Source organism: Pelobates fuscus, chromosome 5 (assembly GCF_036172605.1).
Source record: "Pelobates fuscus isolate aPelFus1 chromosome 5, aPelFus1.pri, whole genome shotgun sequence".
Classification (NCBI taxonomy): Eukaryota; Metazoa; Chordata; class Amphibia; order Anura; family Pelobatidae; genus Pelobates; species Pelobates fuscus.
Window position 1 is genome coordinate 94,108,015 of NC_086321.1, and position 19,473 is coordinate 94,127,487.

Consider the following 19,473-nt stretch of genomic DNA (forward strand, 5'->3'; position numbering starts at 1 on the left):
GCTAGCTCGCAAATCCCCATGCAAGTTTGTCTTAAATGCAAAACTGCATTTCACTAAAGAAACTATTAAGATCTTCATTTTGCCCCTATATATTTTTACAAGTTCACTTTAATGGCAATGCCCTCTTCTCTCCAGTGTTAATTCTGGCGCAAATTTTAATTTAGTTTTAGCCATAGTCTTTTGACTAAAAATCCATTTAATTTTAGTCATATTTTAGTTGTCTCAATTGTTTTAGTTTTTGTCTTGTTTTCGTCAACTAAATCTCCAGTGGTTTTTAGTCGACACAAATAAAATCTAATGGGTTTTGTTGAAGCCTCTATCTGTTTCTTTTGCTCCTTCCCCAGCCCCTCTGCGTCTCTTTGTGTCCTCCCAGCCCCTCTAAGTATCTTTCTCCAAAGCCCTGGTCTGTCTCATTTGCCACATCCACAGCCCCTCTGTGCAGTGTTAATTTTGGTGGCAAATTTCAATTTAGTTTTAGTCATAGTCTTTTGACTAAAAAGCCATTTTAGTTTTTGTCGTATTTTAGTCATCTGGATTGTTTTAGTTTTAGTCTAGTTTTAGTTGACTAAATCTCAAAAATGTTAGTCAACTAAAATTTGACTAAAATTGTTAGTCCACAACATTAACACTGCTTCGCTCCTCCCATATGGTGCATTTGAATGGAAAACTCTATTAATGTATGCTATGAATCAGGGAATGTGGAACAGGGAGGGACAGTTGTCAAGTGTCAGTTATGACTCATATTTGTTCATGCAAAGGGAGTATTGCAGAAATTATTGTTGCACTGATACGTAGTTGTTCAGGCAATTGCTCAGAATCATCTGTTACAAAACTCCACCAGAAAGTTAATTAATTGGACGATGAAGTTTGGTGAATTGCCAACAAGAAAAATAAACCACAGAAATAGGAATGTTGCACTAAAATTCCAAATTAAGACCATCATTCAAAACATGAATTAGTATAATTGGTTCTGAATGAATATTCGTGTGTGCATTTAAGGGTGCACATCACTTTCTGATGATGGTTGCACTTGTCATACAAATGTCCCTTTCGTCATATATTTGTAAATGCCCACATGGATCTTACTCTATTCCACTGAGATGTTGATGGCCTGCAACTACCATAATTCTTTAAATAGACGGCAAGAGGTTGATATGCCTATCTTGCAACATTGGGTCAATTAAAGTGTTACTCCAGGCACCATGACCACTTAATGATTTGAAGAGCTCATGGTGCCTGGAGTCTCTATGTGCAGCTTTTCACTATGAAATGCTGCACATACACATATCAGCCAGCCTGTAACTAGAGTTCCGGGCTGGGGAATGTTAATTCTTTGCAACTTTGCATTCACATGCAATCATTGGATGAGAGAGGTCAGCTGACACGCTCAGCCAATGAATATCTGGCAGGAACGGCATTGCGCACTACCGAAGCGGATGTCGTAAAACCCTGCTTTAGAGCAGACCGGGAGCACAGCAAAACCCTGGTAAGAGGTCAAACCATTTAAAAATGGATTCTCTATTACCAGGGAATAGGACCAGGTACTCCTAGCAGAACAGTGGGCTGTAGTGGCTATGATGCTTGGTGTAACCTTTAAAGATAATCAGAATTATTCGCTAAATTCTAATTTAATCCAAATGGCTAATTTGTGGTTATAGATTAGTTCGATAATGTCTCCACGGTAGTTAATTTTCATTAGTTTTTCCATTCAGATTTACTCTGCAAACATTCAGAGTTTGATGAATAATCCTGTCAGGGCTTATTCACTAAAGTGAGATTTCAAATTCAGTAAAAAAACAGAACAACACATTTGAAGTGTAACTTTAAAAATAGTCAACGTGGAAAAAGACCGCTGTGCTTCTAGTTCAGCTACTGTGGCCTTACACGTGACATTTACTTTGAATTCTCAATTTAGTAAATAACCCTGGGTATGTTTGGTACTGCATAAATGCCAGTAATAATATATCTATCTATCTATCTATCTGTCACTCTGTCTGTCTTTATATCTGTCGGTCCATCCATCCATCGGAAAATAATGCATAGATATGCACCTCTATACATATATATATATATGCCTCATGATTATCATATTTTTTATTTGACATTTTTGCTGTTGAACTTTTCCTGCAGCTACACTATGATCTGAAATAATCTGTGTTGCTGATAAAATAAATAGTAAAGCTTAGAGTGCCATCTTTTGGGCAAAGTTATATTGCTCATGATTATTTTTCTGCGCTCAAATAATGTTTTTAAGACTTTATACAATAGTATAAACTGTATAACAGATACCTTTTTTAACATCTTCAACATAACCATCATATGTCCATTGCATTGTTGTTTATTTGTTTATTTTTTAGATCAGTGATGTAGAACAATTGATGTTGAAATATTAGCCTTTGCAGCTAATAAATAATGTGGGTGTGTTCCAAGGACCCACAAGGTTATTCAATAAAGTTAGACTTTGAAAGTGAATTTGACGTGAATATCAAATTTAAACTCAATATTCAAGCTGGAAGCCTAGCTGATTTTGAGAATCTTTCAGTTCAGCTATTTTGGCCTTTAAATTTGAATTATACCCTGAATTTACTTTGAGATGTGCTATCTTACGTTAGTGAATAACCCCACCAACTGAATTTTGGTAACCAGCGCATCCAGTTTTACATTGCTTGGTAAGGAGAGGTGCTTAATAACCAGACAGCTCCAACAGATATTGCTGGAATTCATCTTCAGATGGAAAAATCCCAATATTCACCTAAACTTGGATATTTAGTGAAAGTTTGGACAATGTACTATGGCAAAAAGTGTCACATCCTGGATGCAAGAGCAAAAAAAAATGTTATACATATTTGCTGGACTGACCTTTTTTAAATTGTGGCTTTGTTATGGTTCCACACTGAGGTTTGTTCACTAAACTGTGATTTGCGGCAAAAGGATTGCATTTTTAGCCCACAATGGCCCAAATTATACAGCTTTCCACAACTTGCAATTTGCCTGATCTTTTCTACAAAATTCCTGGGTTAGAGAGAAAACCCATTATCCATTTTATGTACTTACATATATTTATTACCGTATATACATTTATATATGTTCCATGCAGTTTAACAAGCTAATTGTCTCAATTTCTGTGTTTCTCTTCTTGTATTTTTGCAGGGCAGAAGATGGAGAGATACATCCTGAAATATGCCGGCTCTACATCCAACTACAATGCTGTCTAGAAATGTATACAACAGAAATGCTGAAATCTATGTGTCTTTTAGGGTCTCTTCAACACCAGCGGAAAGGTCTGTTAATTAGAACTCAAGTATTGTTTAACTCCTGCAGTATCTGACATGTGGGATGCATAGATAACACGTAAAGGTTTTATACAGATTGCTGGTAACGGTTGCCTACAAATATTATGTTTGAATACATTTATGATGGGCAGATTAAGTCTTTTAAGTGTTGTATGGAATCCTTTATTTTGCAATATTTCAATTAAGGCCATAAGTATTAGCACGGGAGAAGAAACTCCCTTTTGTCACAAATGATAGATGTGAAAAAATAATAAATATGATTTGTAAATCTCTGTAAATTTGTAAATTTCTAAGGAAACTAACACAGTTTTTACAAATAAGGCTTCATGAAAAACCCATCCAAAAATAAAATGTATGTCCACCTGTAATAGTTATTATTTATATACATTAAAAACATAACACAAGAATTCTAAATGTTGCAGTCTATCTGAATGCATTTGCTATTATGTTTTGGTTGCTCAGCATAGTCCTTGCAGTTTCCTCCAACCAGCATTAAATATATTACATTAGGCAGGGCAATTATATAGCATGAGACTCATGCGTCTTCCTGCATGAGGTTCTGTTAATACAGTTCCAGAGCATTGTATGATTGTCCATGTGACAGCTACGAGGTACTTTGTGCTATCACAAAAGTCATTGGTTTCAAAGGCTTGAGGAAAAGTATAGTTTTTTTTTGCTCCCTAAACATGGATGGCAAACACTAACTCAATGGTGGTGGGGAATTAAAATATGCCTGAAGTATTACAGAGCTAAAGTGGGACACATCTGGGGTTGTAGCAACAAAACCCTGCCTAGCAATACCCGTACCCCCAACATTCAGTTATTCCAAACTCCAAAAGCCCACTAAGACACACTAATCTCACAGTATGGGTCACAATGATTTTTGCTGTACAAAGGAAAATCTTCAGGCACTTGCAGTGTTTAAACAGCAAGCATTTTTATTGAATAAAAAATAGTGACAGAGCAATGTTTTAACCTTTTACAAGGTCTTTGTCAGCTTGACAATATACTTACAAATTATCTACTGCTTTATTGATACCAGGTTCTTTTCAATACTCTATGCCCAGAGCCTACCTTTCCTGAATGTTAGAATACGGTCAATGTATTTTGAAACATGTTAGTCGTTGTGCCCCAAATGTATCAGACAGAGACACTGCCAAGATATAGGAAACAATGTGTCTCTTAGTCAGGCGAGGTTCCGTGATGGAGTGAAGAGTAAAACATATTTCGAAAACTAAATGCATTTATTTACCCTATATAACAAAAGACAAACCAAAACTTACTCTTAAGTAAGAGTACTGCATTATCACTAATAAATTACTCTACACTGCCAGCTAGGACAGTACTTAAGACAAGTCCACAAATAGCCCCATGCCACTAATAATGTGAAGACTTTTTTATATTTATTATTCTAAATGTTTTTTTTTATATCTTCTTCTAGATTTTTTTCTAGAACTTTCATATGATGTTGGTTTTACAAATGTTGTTTAGCGTATAGCAGAACCGTAATCAGTAATAAAATCATTCAATAGCCTAGTAGATTTTACAGTGCGTCCTGACCAACCATAAACCATCAAAATAGTTAAGCCCAGTAATGCAGGGATTTGGTTGCATCTCTTACTAAGTGAGGTGGCATGCTGCTTTTTTATATTGGTCCGAATGCAAGTAAAAAGAACCATGTATTTGTTTTTCATTTCATCCGAATGACAAAGCCATTTATTTTCAAAAGTACGTTTACTGGCACAAGGTATTGTGTTTCCTGGCAAAAGGCAGTTTAATTAAGAAGCTAGCACAGTGAATCAAAAGCCACATCCTTTGGGCCCCATCCCAGGATTATCTTATGTTTAATAATTTTAATGGCATCCCTTACATCAACACTTGGCAAGTATTATAAGTCGAATTGGACATTGCTGAGATTATCTAGAGTCTCTGCGTTTCAAGCAGACAGAGGGTGCATAGCATCTCTCATTACTCCCTCAGCTTCTCCCCAAGATGACCACTCAACAGTGTTTTTGGATGATCCTGTAAACCTTTGTTCAGAATCATCCCTTCCAGTTACCATCCAAAGTTTGGGGCAAATATTATGGTTAGTATTTGTCTGTACCTATGCACAGCCAGGTTTTAATTGCTTCCAAACTTTGGCCTTAATTTAATATTGCTGCATAAGCTTTTCAAATTATTCAATATTTTTGGATAAACTTTTAAGATATTTTTTTGAAAATTTTAAAAAATATGCCATGTATAAAAAAATATATATATCGATATATCAAAATATTATCAAGACTTCTAAATTCTAATTGCTGTTTGTTCTCTATGATGGTCCTTGTGGCGAAACCGACCTCGCCACGTGTCCTTGGAGGGGGCTGATTGCCCGCCTCTTGCCTTTGGACTATGGACCAGACTTTATGGGAATGTGATACCCCAGATAGCCATACCATGGAGCCTATTCATATAATGAAAGACTATGGGAAAGACTTTAGCTCCATGGCAATTGTACTGTGTGAGTAGGATCTGCGCGCTATTCGGTAGTTTTGTGCGCGCCGATCCCAGCTATCTGGGGATATGTGAAATGTCTGTGTGTTATGGTTAAAAAGTAACTTTCTGTATTTTAAAGTGTTTATGTCTTTCTGTAACCATGTGGTTAATGGAGTCTGTCTATGTGCTGGAGATAATTAGATTACTTCTCCAGCACAGAGAAGGCTCTGTAAAAAACAGTCTGAGCTGGGAAGCTAGGGGTTTTAAAAGATACTTTACTAACTTTTGAACCCCTGGTCTGATCCATGCCATTTTTTTAATATGTTGTTCCCCTGAATGGATTGATTGTGGATATGTATTTTTATGTGAATGTGATGTATGGTTTTAGAGTTAGGAAAGTTGTGTAAAAGTATCTTTTAAACTGTATACATAATGGGATTATGTGTCACACTAAGGGGAGGGGATGTGTGGGAGGTAACATCTATGTCATTGGTTCTTTTATGCCTCCCCCTGGGTGTGGCCTGTATGTGTGAGTTGGAAATAAAAGCCAGGCTGGATGAGCCAGTCCTCAGTTCCTGCTTAACCCTCAAAGCGATGTGTCGTCTCGTTCTTTGGGGGAATTGGATTGTATGCTGTTCCAGTTGACTGCTAGGAGTACAAGCCTATTCGTATGGTTCCTATTCAATGGTCTACAGCATTCATATGCTTGGGAGAATTTAAAAGGTTTCTCGGATTCAGTGTTCGTGTGTCTCCAGTCGGGAGAATGGTGTTTGCAGTAGCTGCCTGTGCATCTGTAAAGGGGATTATCGCCTAAACTGGGTTTTATCCTCTTGTAAGTGAAACGGTCCGTTACAGTCCTCTTCCGAGAGAAGCTGAATTACTATCAGTTATTTTCTCATTATTGTTAGCTATTATTCCGTTGTATCAGGTTTAGAGTAATTTTACGGCAGTTTAGATTCAACACTGGAATGCAGTATAAGCAGTAAATATTTTATTTAGAATTTTAAAATATTTTATTTTGTGTGTAATCATAATATTCATACTCATATTAAATCGTTGTTCATGTAATTTGATTTTATTTTTAAGGGAAGGATCCATGCATAGGTTCCAAAATCATAGATTACAAAATGGACGAAAATTCTGAAATTCCAATTTTAGAAGATACATCATCAACACCCACAGATGTTCAGCAGCATTCTTGGCAGGTTTCCATCGATATCGATAACACAGAAAGGTATCTATAGCAAATATATGCAAAGATGTTTTCTTCCTTTGATAAACGTTTTAGCATGGTAATTCACCATTAGAAAAAAAGCAAAATGTATTATAAGCGTGATCTGTTGAAACACTATTTATGAAGTAATAACTTGGGGGCAAACAAAAGTGCAAACAAAAATAGATGTTAACAAATGCATTTTGCTTTTTTTAGTTTAGATTTTGAACTGATAGTTAAGCCACACTAATCTTACACCATGGGTAACAATGATGTATGCTGTGTTATTACATCATTTGGTGCGGCAAAGTTCTTACAAATTATCTATTGCTATATTGATACCATGATATGTTTGATACACTATGCCCAGAGCCTGAATGTTAGAATAGATGTTAGGAAATAAATTTCACTTTTTTAATTCAGGTTTTGAACTGGTAGTTATTAAAACATGGTGTGTTGTTAGTACATTTCGTAAATCTCTAAATTTGGAATGATACAGTGTGACATGATCTTGCAAACTGTAGGCCAACTCTAAGCAGAAAAGGTAGAATATACTAGGTTTACTGAGAGTAAAGTACTTAATGAAATTCCCAGAGGTGAAAAGACATGGGAGGTTAGCCTGAAATGAGCCAAGGTCAGGATTACTAAGGTGCACAAATACGTACATCTAGTCAGGATCGGAGAAGGTACATAGAGGAAAAATTAAGAGTTCTCACTGCATAAACCTGGGGAGAATGGAAGGTTGAGTTGCAATTGCCAGAAATCATACCTGCAACTTCTTTTCTTGTTACGTACCTATTAACCCCTTAAGGACACATGACATGTGTGACACGTCATGATTCCATTTTATTCCAGAAGTTTGGCCCTTAAGGGGTTAAAGGAACAATCCAGGCACAATAATCACTACAACTTGCTATAGTGGTTATGGGGTTATGGAGCCAGGAATGTCCTGGAACCATTCTCCCCATCGTATGGAGTCAAAGACCACTTTTCTTTATTTTTCTTTTAATTTATAGTTAACTGAATTCTATCTAGGCATACACATAAAAAAGATCCATATATTCAAATACAGTAATACAATTAAAAGGAAAAAAAAAAACTTAAATGGAAGAAAATAATAAAAAAAAAAAACAACATGAAATATTCAAAGGTAGCATAATCACAAATGGTATAATAGTATAGTGTGGGCCATAATTCAGAGTAGGATTTGACAGGTAAATAAGTTATTTGTTAGTAGTTAAACTTTTTTTGTTGCATTTACATATTACAACTGAGTCTTGGGAGATTCATCATGGGTAATTTCATGAAGGAACAATGAGTAAATGTACAAAATGTCAGGTACATTATTTTGACGCAAGGAACTTACTTTCACCACTTCAGTGTAAGCTACCTCGTTTTCCGAGCCTTCAGCCCCTGATTACTTCCTGTGGGGATATCTGAAGTAGCAGGTGTACATGAAAAAAACATGTACACTTGAGCAGCTCAAGGGGAATACCTTTGCAGAAATTCGAGCCCTAGAGCCTCAAATGTTAACTAATGTTATGAACAATGCAATCAAAAGAGCCCAACTTTGCGGAGTGGCAATTAGAGCTTATTTAAAAGATGTTATCTTCCGTACCTAGTCAAACAAATCTCCATGCATTGAGCATTCATTGTATGTAATAGCATTGAAATTGGTTAATAAAAATAGTTATTGACTCCTCAAACCTTACTCTGACGTTTGGCCCACCTTGAACAAGATGGCACTACAGGACTATGAAGGATTAACGCAATATTTATGCAGGCATTTTTCAAACAACATTCTGTCCCAAATGGACATTTTTTTCTTATTTATAACTAATTTTGGTTCTCTCCCCACCTATGAAAAAGTTGGGCAAATATTCTGCTTCCAGTAGAGGGCAAGCAGCCAATAGGACATGGGATGCTAAAAAACTTTGGAAAAAGTAGTAATAAAACAGTAAAGAGGGTGGAAGGAATAGTTAGGGAAGAGAGAAAATGGAAAACACTCTGTCAAAATGGTTGTGGAGTAAGACCCTCAGACTTGAATGTGTGATGCGTTACTTCGATCCACATATTGTCAAACCATTATTTTAATAGTGTTATTTCTTACCTGGGGCTCCTTATCTCTACTACCATCTGTAGAGAGACAGAAATTCCTCAACGTTTCTTTATTTTTCCTGAGATAAGAACTGCTTAGTTTAGGAGAACTAACAGCATTTCTGTCTGGGGCACTCGGCAGATGGTAGTGAAGGCAGGGAGTGTCCCCTGTCAAACCTCAGTTAAGAAGTCAAACCATTAAAATAATAATACAGAGGAACCCCAACAAATGGTTTTACTTCTATTGATGGGGGTGGGTGGCTCCAGGACACTCCTGGCACTAAAACCACTATGCTACACTATAGTAGATATCGTGCCTGGAGTGTTCCGTTAAAGTATTGGGTATAGATATAGTAATTTGCACTAACTTTATTGAATTTAAAAAAATATTAGTATTTAAATTGCATTCATTTATTTATACTAGGTATTTTGCATATTTATTTTATCTTTGAAAAGTGATAGATTTCTACATCTTTGGTCTCTCTAAATGTTAATGTTGCATGTGTTGTATCATTTATAAATCCAAATGATATTCCGCACAAAACATTTTTATTTCCAGTGATGTCTAGTATGGGTTTTGTTTAAAATGTAATAAAATGTCCGTTTACGCAAGCCTTGGTTATGATTATGGTTTCTGAATTTCATAAGACAAAGACAATATGAATGATATTCCTGTTTTAAAATTGTAAACAAATCTTGTTTCTCATTTCTTCAGAGACATGAGAGAAATGAAAAACCTCTTAAGCAAACTCAGGGAGACCATGCCTCTGCCATTAAAAAACCAAGGTATTCATATTTGTTAATTCTTATCACTTGAAAAGCTTGGTTTCTTCATCTGATTTATACATACCTGTGATTGTAACTGAATCAGTAGTCTGTATGCAAGGGCTGGAACATTAACAATATTTCTACATAGTTTATTGCATTATAAAAAGTGGAACAAATTTCATGTTGAATCTTTTAAAATTGTGGTTATTCACAAATGTGGGAATTGTTTAAAAGTCAAAGTAAATTTCAAAACGTAGACCAAAATAGCCAAACAGAAACAAGTGCGGACTTAAAATGGAGTAGGTTGATTTTTCGAAATTGGCTATATTGGCCTACAATTTTAGATTCACTTTGAATTTACTTTGCCAAATCACACTTTAGTGAATAACCCATGAGATATGTTCACTAAACAATGTTTACTGGCAAACCAATATTCCAAATGTAGGCCAAAGTAGTTGAGGAGGGAAAAAAAGATCAGGGTGTGAATGTCAGTTGTCAACTCACCTCAAATTGCTGCTTACTGAATAAACCTCATTGTGTCATGGATTACTGTTTCCTGAAATGCTTGTACATTAGTAAATGTGAATTCTGAATGCACTTGAGCATTTATTAAAGTGGCATTCTATGCACTATAACCACAACAGTTCAATGTCGTTGTTGTGTTGCAGAGAAGCAGTGGTGCCAACCCAAATTTATTTGTCAAACCATTTAGGAGAGGTTTGAGAAAAATGTTGATAAATATGTGGGATGGTGTCCATGAACGCTGTGAACCATTACACTGAGCCACACTGAATATGGTACATAGAGTGTCCTTTAAATTACCCTTGGTTTTGTGCAGTTTTACTATGGCAAAGAGTTATGTGCAGGAGAGCGTGTTAGAGAAATATTTGTTTTCAAGTATACATCATACACACATTGCAATTGTCTGCAATTCGCACCCCCATTTTAGTGAACTTCTAAAGCAGGACTGCCCAATAGGTAGATCCCAGGTGTTGTAGAACTACAACTCCCATGATACTTTGTCATTTTAAAGGCATTCTAAAGGCACGCAAAGGATCCTGAGAGTTGTAGTTCTACAACATCTCAGGATCAACCTATCGGGCAGCCCTGTTCTAGAGGTTACTGCCAACACAAGCTATGTTGAATGTTTTCATTAAATAATAACTTTACAAAAAAGACAGTGCTTAAAAGGACACCCCTACTATCTTTAACAGTGCTTTGTAACCAATGCTAGTGTGGCACATTGGTGTGCTGCAAGCTTGCTCAAAGTGTACCCCAATATCAGTAAATCAGATTTATCAATGTGTTTTTTTTCTAAAACTTGTGCAAATGTATAAATCCGGAGGAGTGACCAATGGAATGTGTCTGCCGTCTCTACTGGTTTCTATGGTGATTGCCCCATTTATAGAACTTTAGACCACTTTGTAGAACAGAACACTTTGATAATTCTCACTCATTAAAGCACTAATTGACTGAATGTAGTTCTCATGTGTTTGCTTTGTAATATGAATCTGTGTTTAAATTTGGATTCCCATCTGGCAAACAATTAGAACTAATCAAGTCAATTTAACAATAGGTTATGTTATCTCTCAGGAAAGCTACTGATTAAGTTTAAAAAAACACATTGTGCTTTGGAAATTCTTCTCACATTAAATAGGGCCTTGGTCCAAAAAAGGTTTGGAAACCAGTGATCCATGGTAAAGCTGGAGCAGTCATTCATTCATTGTCACTGAAAATAAGTGTATGATTATCAATGAAGTACATTTCAATGTAGGGTAATGTAGGGTAATAACTGCTTGATCCAAGGATAAATCTGACTGCCATTCTGGGGTCAAGAAGGATTTTTTTTCCCTAGCACTACCTTTTCAGAGAAAATATATTGTTTACATTGCTGCCTAGGGATACCTCCAATGGTAGTCACTCAGACGGCCATTAGAGGTGCTTCCTGGCCCTTTGCTGCACAATGTACATGGAGACATTGCATGGGACATTAAACATACCTCATAGAGATGCATTGATTCAATTTATCTCTATGAAGAGATGCTGATTGGCCAGTGTGGCATTTGACATCGCCCCACCTCCTTGGCTGAGATCATCAGAATTGACAATCTCAGACAATCTAATGCTTTTATATAGGAAAACATTGTATTGGCTGAGATCATAATGCCTGATGACCTTAGCCAAAGAGGTAGGTCATGGGCAGAACCAGCGCCGCGGGACCTGCATAGCCTGGAATAATGGTGTATTTTGATCCTATTTAAGGGGGGCAAGGAGGGTCCGGCCACCTAAATACTGTTTTTAACACTATAGGGTCAGAAATACATATTTGCATTCCTGGTCCTATAGTGTTCCTTTAAGAGATACAAAAAAAAAATAATGCTCCTTATATATATTTGTAAAGTTCACTAAAATGGTTCTCATATGAATTGAAACAGAGAAAATAGGCTGCAGATGACTCCCTGGAGAAATTATATAAATTGGCTACAGTTACCATAAGAATACAAATGTCATGCTTCAAAATGTACAAGTAGTGTGGGCAAAGAAATAGCAGCTAATTATACCCATGGATCTATGAAAACTCTGTACCCCTGATATTGAAATACAGAATCTAAGAATAAAGATCTTGAAAGTCCATTGCAGAAGCTAATTCAATTAACTGCCCTAATAGTTTGTTGTCCCTAACAAATGTGAATGCTGGCTATAACTAGCCTTCCAATTAACAGATAAGTAAGTGAAAGTTATGCCCAATTTATACAAGTACCGTAATCGAAAGGATAGTAAAGGAATGTTTAAGCAGACGGAAGGGAGCAGACTAGGTTACAATCTTGGTAGGTCCTAGATTGACATTAAAATAGTAAGATAGAGCAGGTTCAAAAACCCGACCTCGACAGGTCAATTAGGTCCCATATTCTAAATTTGAAATACCCATTAGGAACAAAAAAGGAAGTCTATGATTTCACACTGACATTATTTTGTCTTATATTATAGGATTCCGCTGCAATAAAAGTTTTTTTTTTTTTTTTTATCAAATCTACTTGATAGACCATCATACCCTTCTTTTTGGTAACATTGAACATTTATTAGGGGTTAATCTATTCATGAGAGAGGTTACATCTAGTTCCAGGTTTCAGACCACATCAGAACTCAGACAGCGGATCAAATCCCAAGGAATACCTGTGCAAGACAGACATTTGAGAATAAGAATCTTTTTTGTTGTTTTTTAATTCATATCTTAGTATATATGACACATTAAATAAGTAGTTAATTAATTCCGAGGAGCATGTTTAAAGACCCGTAAATGGAAGGGAGATCTCACAACAAGAGAGACTCGATAAGCCAGTCCTTACCTCTGTCAGATCCTCAGATATAAGGTTTTATGGCCACTCCAGACATTTATTGTTGCAACCTTATGGTACTGGAACAATTTCCCAAGTGTATTATTCGCAAAGCTGTGCATTTATATATAACACTGTAAGCGCAATTCCAGTCTATACTGTGCTATATTTTATTTTATCCTCCTTTACAATCCCCCTGTAACAATTACGTCTTTTCACAGTTGTCTTTTACTATATTATATATTGCTTTGTCTCCAGTGGTATCAAATAACAATAAGAGCATATTGGAGACAATGTACATATATTTAGATCTTTACTTCTCTGTGATTAAGACTGAAATACTATTTAAGGCTACTTTGTGATTCCCCTTATTTGATCACCAGTTTTATAGTTTTATATCACTTCTGTGCAGTCAGTACAATCTTTATGTAGCAAAAATGAATGAATGGCATGGAATCTTGTCTAGAAATAATGTTACGTAATAGGAAGAGGAGCAGCTAGACAGTGTTTATGGTGTTTTTCTGGGAAATTAAGAATAAACACAATATGTTGTTCATCAATATGGTCACAAGTAAATATCTCTTGAATTTTATTTTACTTGTTAAAAGATGGTATGTGAATAAACCTAAATACCTTTTCATGTATAGTCTAATATTTATTTGTGGTAATATATAAAGTAGAGGGAGTCATACATTCTCAACTATATTTAAATTGTACTCTTATTTGTCTGTATCCTTTCTAGCGTTTAATGTCAATATCCTTTTTAATTTACAGATGATAGCAGCCTCCTAAACTTAACACCATATCCACTTGTCCGGAGGAGAAAGAGAAGATTCTTTGGACTCTGTTGCCTTATCTCAAGCTAAAATTTTCAAAGTAGCCATCCTTTCAACAAATACATTTTTTTATTTGCCCTTTCAATCATAAATCATTCAAATGGGTTATTCCTTATGTATCGAGTGTTGCTACCATTACGGTTCCTCTTTTATACTTTGAAGATGAATGCCATGACTGTACCGAACAGAACTGAAAAACATAAAAATGTTTCAAAAAGCATGCAACATTTAAAGTTACAAGTGGTTTGTTCAGATGGTTCTGATACATCGCTTCTGGAATACACAGAGGATAAACAAATATGCAAAATGCTTTGATAGCCTAGTATTATGCTATAAAAGAACAATCAACACAGCACCACAACGGAGGTTTCATGTGGAAAGCTTGATCGATGCTGTGCCATGTATATTGTCTAATGTGGTTTAAAAGCCAAATAATGACTTATAACAGTACTTTATTTTGTATCCTTTTTCTTGCACCAATCATACGTAGTCTTCCACAATGCATCAGGATATTTCCAAGACCTCAGCCAAGATTATAACCTGTTAAGAAAGTGGCGAAAAAAGATTGAAATAAAATATATTTATGGATTATGCATATACTGTAATGTTGACGATGATCATCAGTATTTTCCTTTAAATCCGATGGTATGACTCTCACAATTTTGAAAATGTAAAATGTGTATCTATGTATATGTATTTATGTATTTATCTACGTCAATGTATATAGATCTATATCTCTATATAGTTAGATATATTTATGGGTTTTAACTACTAAACAGTGACTTGTTGCGGACTTGATAACCAAGTTGCAAAGCTTAATGCGAAATAACACTGAGAAATCAAAACCTTTTTTTCAACCTCAGTTAATTTATCCATAACTTTGCAATTCAGTTGCCGACTAAAAACTCACTGTTTAGTGATTGAACCACTTACTCCGAATCCTTCTGTCTCTGAGAGAAAATGCAAATGCTATATACATACATAATATATATATATATATATATATATTATGAATGTATACAACTTCCCCACATATATTCTCATAAATCAGTAATAAAACCAATATCATATCTTGTTATTATGGAGAGTTGAAGCATGGTGTGTGCACATTGACATAGTGCCTAGTGTTAAACATTGTAAGGCATGACGGAATTAGCTCAGATTGTAATATAATCTACATTTTACATAATGTTAATAAACATTTTTTTTTAGTTAAACTTTGCACATTTGTTTTAAATGCATTCAAACATTACAATATACCGCAAATTAATGCTATTAATTGAAATAATAAAATTAACATATTAAAGGACTACTATAGGCATGCAGACCCCTTCAACTTAATGAAGTGGTCTGGGTGCCTGGTCCAGCTAGGATTAACCCTTTCTTCTATAAACATAGCAGTTTCAGAGAAACTGCTAAGTTTATAATGGGGTTAATCCAGCCTCTAGTGGCTGTCTCATTGGCAGCCGCTAGAGGCGCTTGCGTGCTTCTCACTGTGAAAATCACAGCGAGAAGACGCCAGCGTCCATACGAAAGCATTGTAAATGCTTTCCTATGAGACTGGCTGAATGCGCGCGCAGCTCTTGCCGCGCATGCGCATTCAGCCGAGGAGGAGGAGAGCAGGAGGAGAGCTTCCCGCCCGGCGCTGGAGAAAGAGGTAAGTTTAACCCCTTCCTCCCCCTAGAGCCCGGCGGGAGGGGGACCCTGAGGGTGGGGGCACCCTCAGGGCACTATGGTGCCAGGAAAACGAGTGTGTTTTCCTGGCACTATAGTGGTCCTTTAATATGTTCAAAGATGGATTATTGAAATTGCCATGGTTTGTCTATGTATAATACATACTTTCTAGTCTTCCAGTTTGCTGAGGTTCCTCACACTAACTGCTAATGTTTACAGCATAATATTGGTGAATGACTAGTCTATGACAGATGATGTACAGTGCTGTCTCTATAGTATAATAGAAAGTCTTCAGGGTGGCAGTTGGTGCACAAGATATTTATTTTCCCTAATAAAATACGAACTATGTTTGACGTAGAAGAAATGCAAGTTCAATGTAATCTATTAACTTCTTCACTACCCTCCAGATAGGTTTAACCTTTGGCATTATCTTTCCTACCTCAGGCAATTTTTGCATCTGATGGCTCAGTATGGCTATTTGACACTTTGAGCTTTTTATAGCTCCCCTCTGGGATTCACTTATTTTTGTTTTATTTATTGAGCAAGTACCTATATTTATATCTAATAAAGTAACCATTTATTTTCAATTATATTTAGACCATTTTTCTCAGATATCCAAGTTATGATCTTGGGTCTACTTGTTAGAACCCGTGATCTTTTCTTTTTTCTTTTTCAAGTTTACTAGGGTTACCCCCTTCCTCTTGGATATCTGGAAGACATTACACATTCACCTTAATTGGGAGTCTGTGTTTTATTTTTTGTGTTTTTTACCTATTCCATAACAATTGGTATTGATTTCTATATTTAATTTAACTTTTCACACCTCAAATAAGCATAATATTAAAAAAACCTGGAGAGCAATAGTTCCCTTTTAAATGCTTTGAGACCAGAGATGGTCAATCCCCTGGACTCACACTGAATCTTTTCAGGTGTCTAGGTAATCCCAAAATCCTAGCCAACCAGCACACAATATGACCTTACCTCATGCTAACATTCAATATGGAGGGGTCTCAAATAATCTAAAAATGATTAATTACCCTCTAATTACAATGAATAAATGATTAATTATTACCATCTAGTCCCACAAATAGCTGATAAAAACCCAGCCTTATTTGAAAGCTTCTCACAGAATAAGTCCTCAGGGTCAGAAAGGCAAGCCTTCACAGCTTGCATAGCTCTAAGTCTGACCCCTCATATACATTGTTTGGGTGCCTCTTGCTTGTGATGCTACACATGTAAAGGAAAGAGAAAATCACAAGAGGATCTGGTTTTAAAGAATAAATATAAAATTGAGACTGGAAGGAGAGGTTTGCAGAGACAGAAAATCCTCACAGTGAATGAACACAGAAAATGTTCTGTTTTTTTCTTAAATTTGTTCAGATCAGCAATACTAACATGCAAGTTCAAGATGATCCTTCCCCATTAGAGTCTTTTTATGGAATATCTGTGATAGTTTAGAAATAGACTAAAATGTGGGACTATCCAATGAGGTCTGAACTGGAACCGACTGGATACTGAGTACTTCAAAATCAAGAAAAAAAAAAACATCTTGGTGAAAAATCTACAATATAGATATTCGCCAACAAAGAGGCATGAAATTAGACATTGCAATTGTCTTGGTACACCTTCACCAAATATACAATAAAATTGTGAAAACAGAGTTATATCCAAATGTAAAGTGATCAGCCTGCCTAAGATCACCCCCAGTCAGCAATCTCGCATCAACCAAAGTGTGTACAACAAGATAGGAAAACAGCTGATTGTCTAAAAATAAAAAGATGTACAAAACACAGTGTAAATCCACATAACGAGATTATGTGGACTATAATTAGATGCACTCACAAGAAGGTAGCGTAATTGGGCGTGCAAGGTGCCTCACCAGATGGTGGCGTGGGGCTGTTGTCCACTTCCCTGGACATTCACCACTAAGATACAGGACTTCGGGTGGTCAGTTGAAAAGAGCAGCTTTTATTGTATACCGCATAAAAATATTTAAAATAAATAATAAGAATATGGTCGGTCCTACGCGTTTCTTCCTTAAAAATAAATAACATATATCATTAAAAATATTTTTTTAAGGACGAACATTTTAAATAATTTTATGCTGTATCCAATAAAAGCTGCTTTTTTCAACTGACCACCCGAAGTCCTGTATCTTATTTTTGCTTTATATCTTTATATCTTATATTGTTTTGTATATCTTTTTATTTTTAGACAATCAGCTATTTTCCTATCTTGTTGTACAAACATTGCAATTGTCTTACATTGCCTCATTTGGTTCAAAGTCAGTACAGTTAAAAAGGTAATTAAATGATTACTATAGGGTCAGGAACACAAACATGTATTCCTGACCCTATAGTGTTAAAACCACCATCTAGCCCCCCTCTGCCCCTCATGCCTCCATAAATATAGCAAAATATTACTGTATTCAAGCCAGAAGCTGTAGATCTGCATGCTATTTGCCTGAAAAAAAAAGCAGTCTGCTGACATTATCAGAAGTGGTGGCCTGATCCAATCACAGTGCTTCTCCATAGGATTGGCTGAGACTGACAAAGAGGCAGATCAGGGGCAGAGCCAGCATGATTTAAACACAGCCCTGGCCAATCAGCATCTCCTCATAGAGATGAATTGAATCAATGAATCTCTATGAGGAAAGTTCAGTGTCTGCATGCAGAGAGAGGAGACACTGAATGTTTGGGTGCATTCTAGGCAGCCATGACCCAGGAAGGATCTCTAACAGCCATCTGAGGAGTGGCCAGTGAAGTTATCACTAGGCTGTAATGTAAACACTGCATTTTCTCTGAAAAGACCGTGTTTACAGCAAAAAGCCTGAATGTAATGATTCTACTCACCAGAACAAATTCAATAAGCGGTAGCTGTTCTGGTGACTATAGTGTCCCTTTAAGCAGCTGGACAAACACAGCAAGCTGTCTAACATTAAATATTTGATCGGATCTCCAGGTAGCAATTTGTAGGTGCTAAAGAGAAAACTTCCATGCCACCTGAAGCTTTATATATTTACCTGTAAGAAATGTTCCTGTATCTGTTATTTTGTGTTACTGCCATTTATTGAAGATGCCTTCCCATGGTCACAGTTCTGAGCAGCTTAATCTTAAGATCAGGCCGGGAGCTTCCACCAAACACGTCTAGTCACCATGCGGCTCACCATGCGGCTCCTTATTTAACAATTTAAAGGACTCTATGAGCTAAAATTTACTCTATTTTATGTGCATTTGTTAATTGTATGAATGCAGTTGTATGAATAGCTTTGTTAAATTTTAAACAAATACCTTTTTCACCCCATCTGTGTCTCTTCAGACTAGAATCTAGGAGGCAGGAGTTAACACCATGAGAAGCAAGAATATGGTGTGTGGAATGCTTGTAACAACACGTGTACATAGATGTAAATTGTAAAAGCAAAATGTATTTTTCAAAGGGACTCGCTTATATAACCCAGTAATAGGCAGTGTGATTATCCTTCTAAGTCTTCTGCTAATGGAAGCTGGAGGGTAACCCTGCAAATGCAGAATGTGCTGCCCGGAGGCAGGGTTTCAAATCGCAAATGAAAAACTCTTCGAAGGATAGGCTTTAACACTATATCTTTTGATTAGCGATGATAAGAATGAACCTTGCCCACACTATCATCTCTTATAGGCCTTGATTCCAGCCTATTGCATGGATATGGTTGGCAACATAGAGAAACATGCAAGCTGAGAAGTGGGAGGCTTCAAGTCAAAATGTACTCCCACGTGTTTACGCTAATCAGTATTATTATTAATTAG

The 19,473-nt window shown here is 36.2% G+C and overlaps 1 protein-coding gene across 1 annotated transcript in view; it reads left to right on the top strand.

Moving 5' to 3' along the window:
- The window catches only part of RGS7BP (regulator of G protein signaling 7 binding protein), a 119,688-nt gene extending 104,454 nt beyond the window's left edge, over positions 1-15,234 (top strand). Inside the window, exons 3-6 of the mRNA XM_063456918.1 lie at positions 3,151-3,281; positions 6,855-7,002; positions 9,794-9,864; positions 13,956-15,234. Of these exons, the coding sequence (XP_063312988.1) occupies positions 3,151-3,281; positions 6,855-7,002; positions 9,794-9,864; positions 13,956-14,047 (442 nt within the window). The 3' untranslated portion in view covers positions 14,048-15,234. The remainder of the gene's footprint in view (positions 1-3,150; positions 3,282-6,854; positions 7,003-9,793; positions 9,865-13,955) is intronic.
- The last annotated feature ends 4,239 nt before the right edge of the window (positions 15,235-19,473 follow it).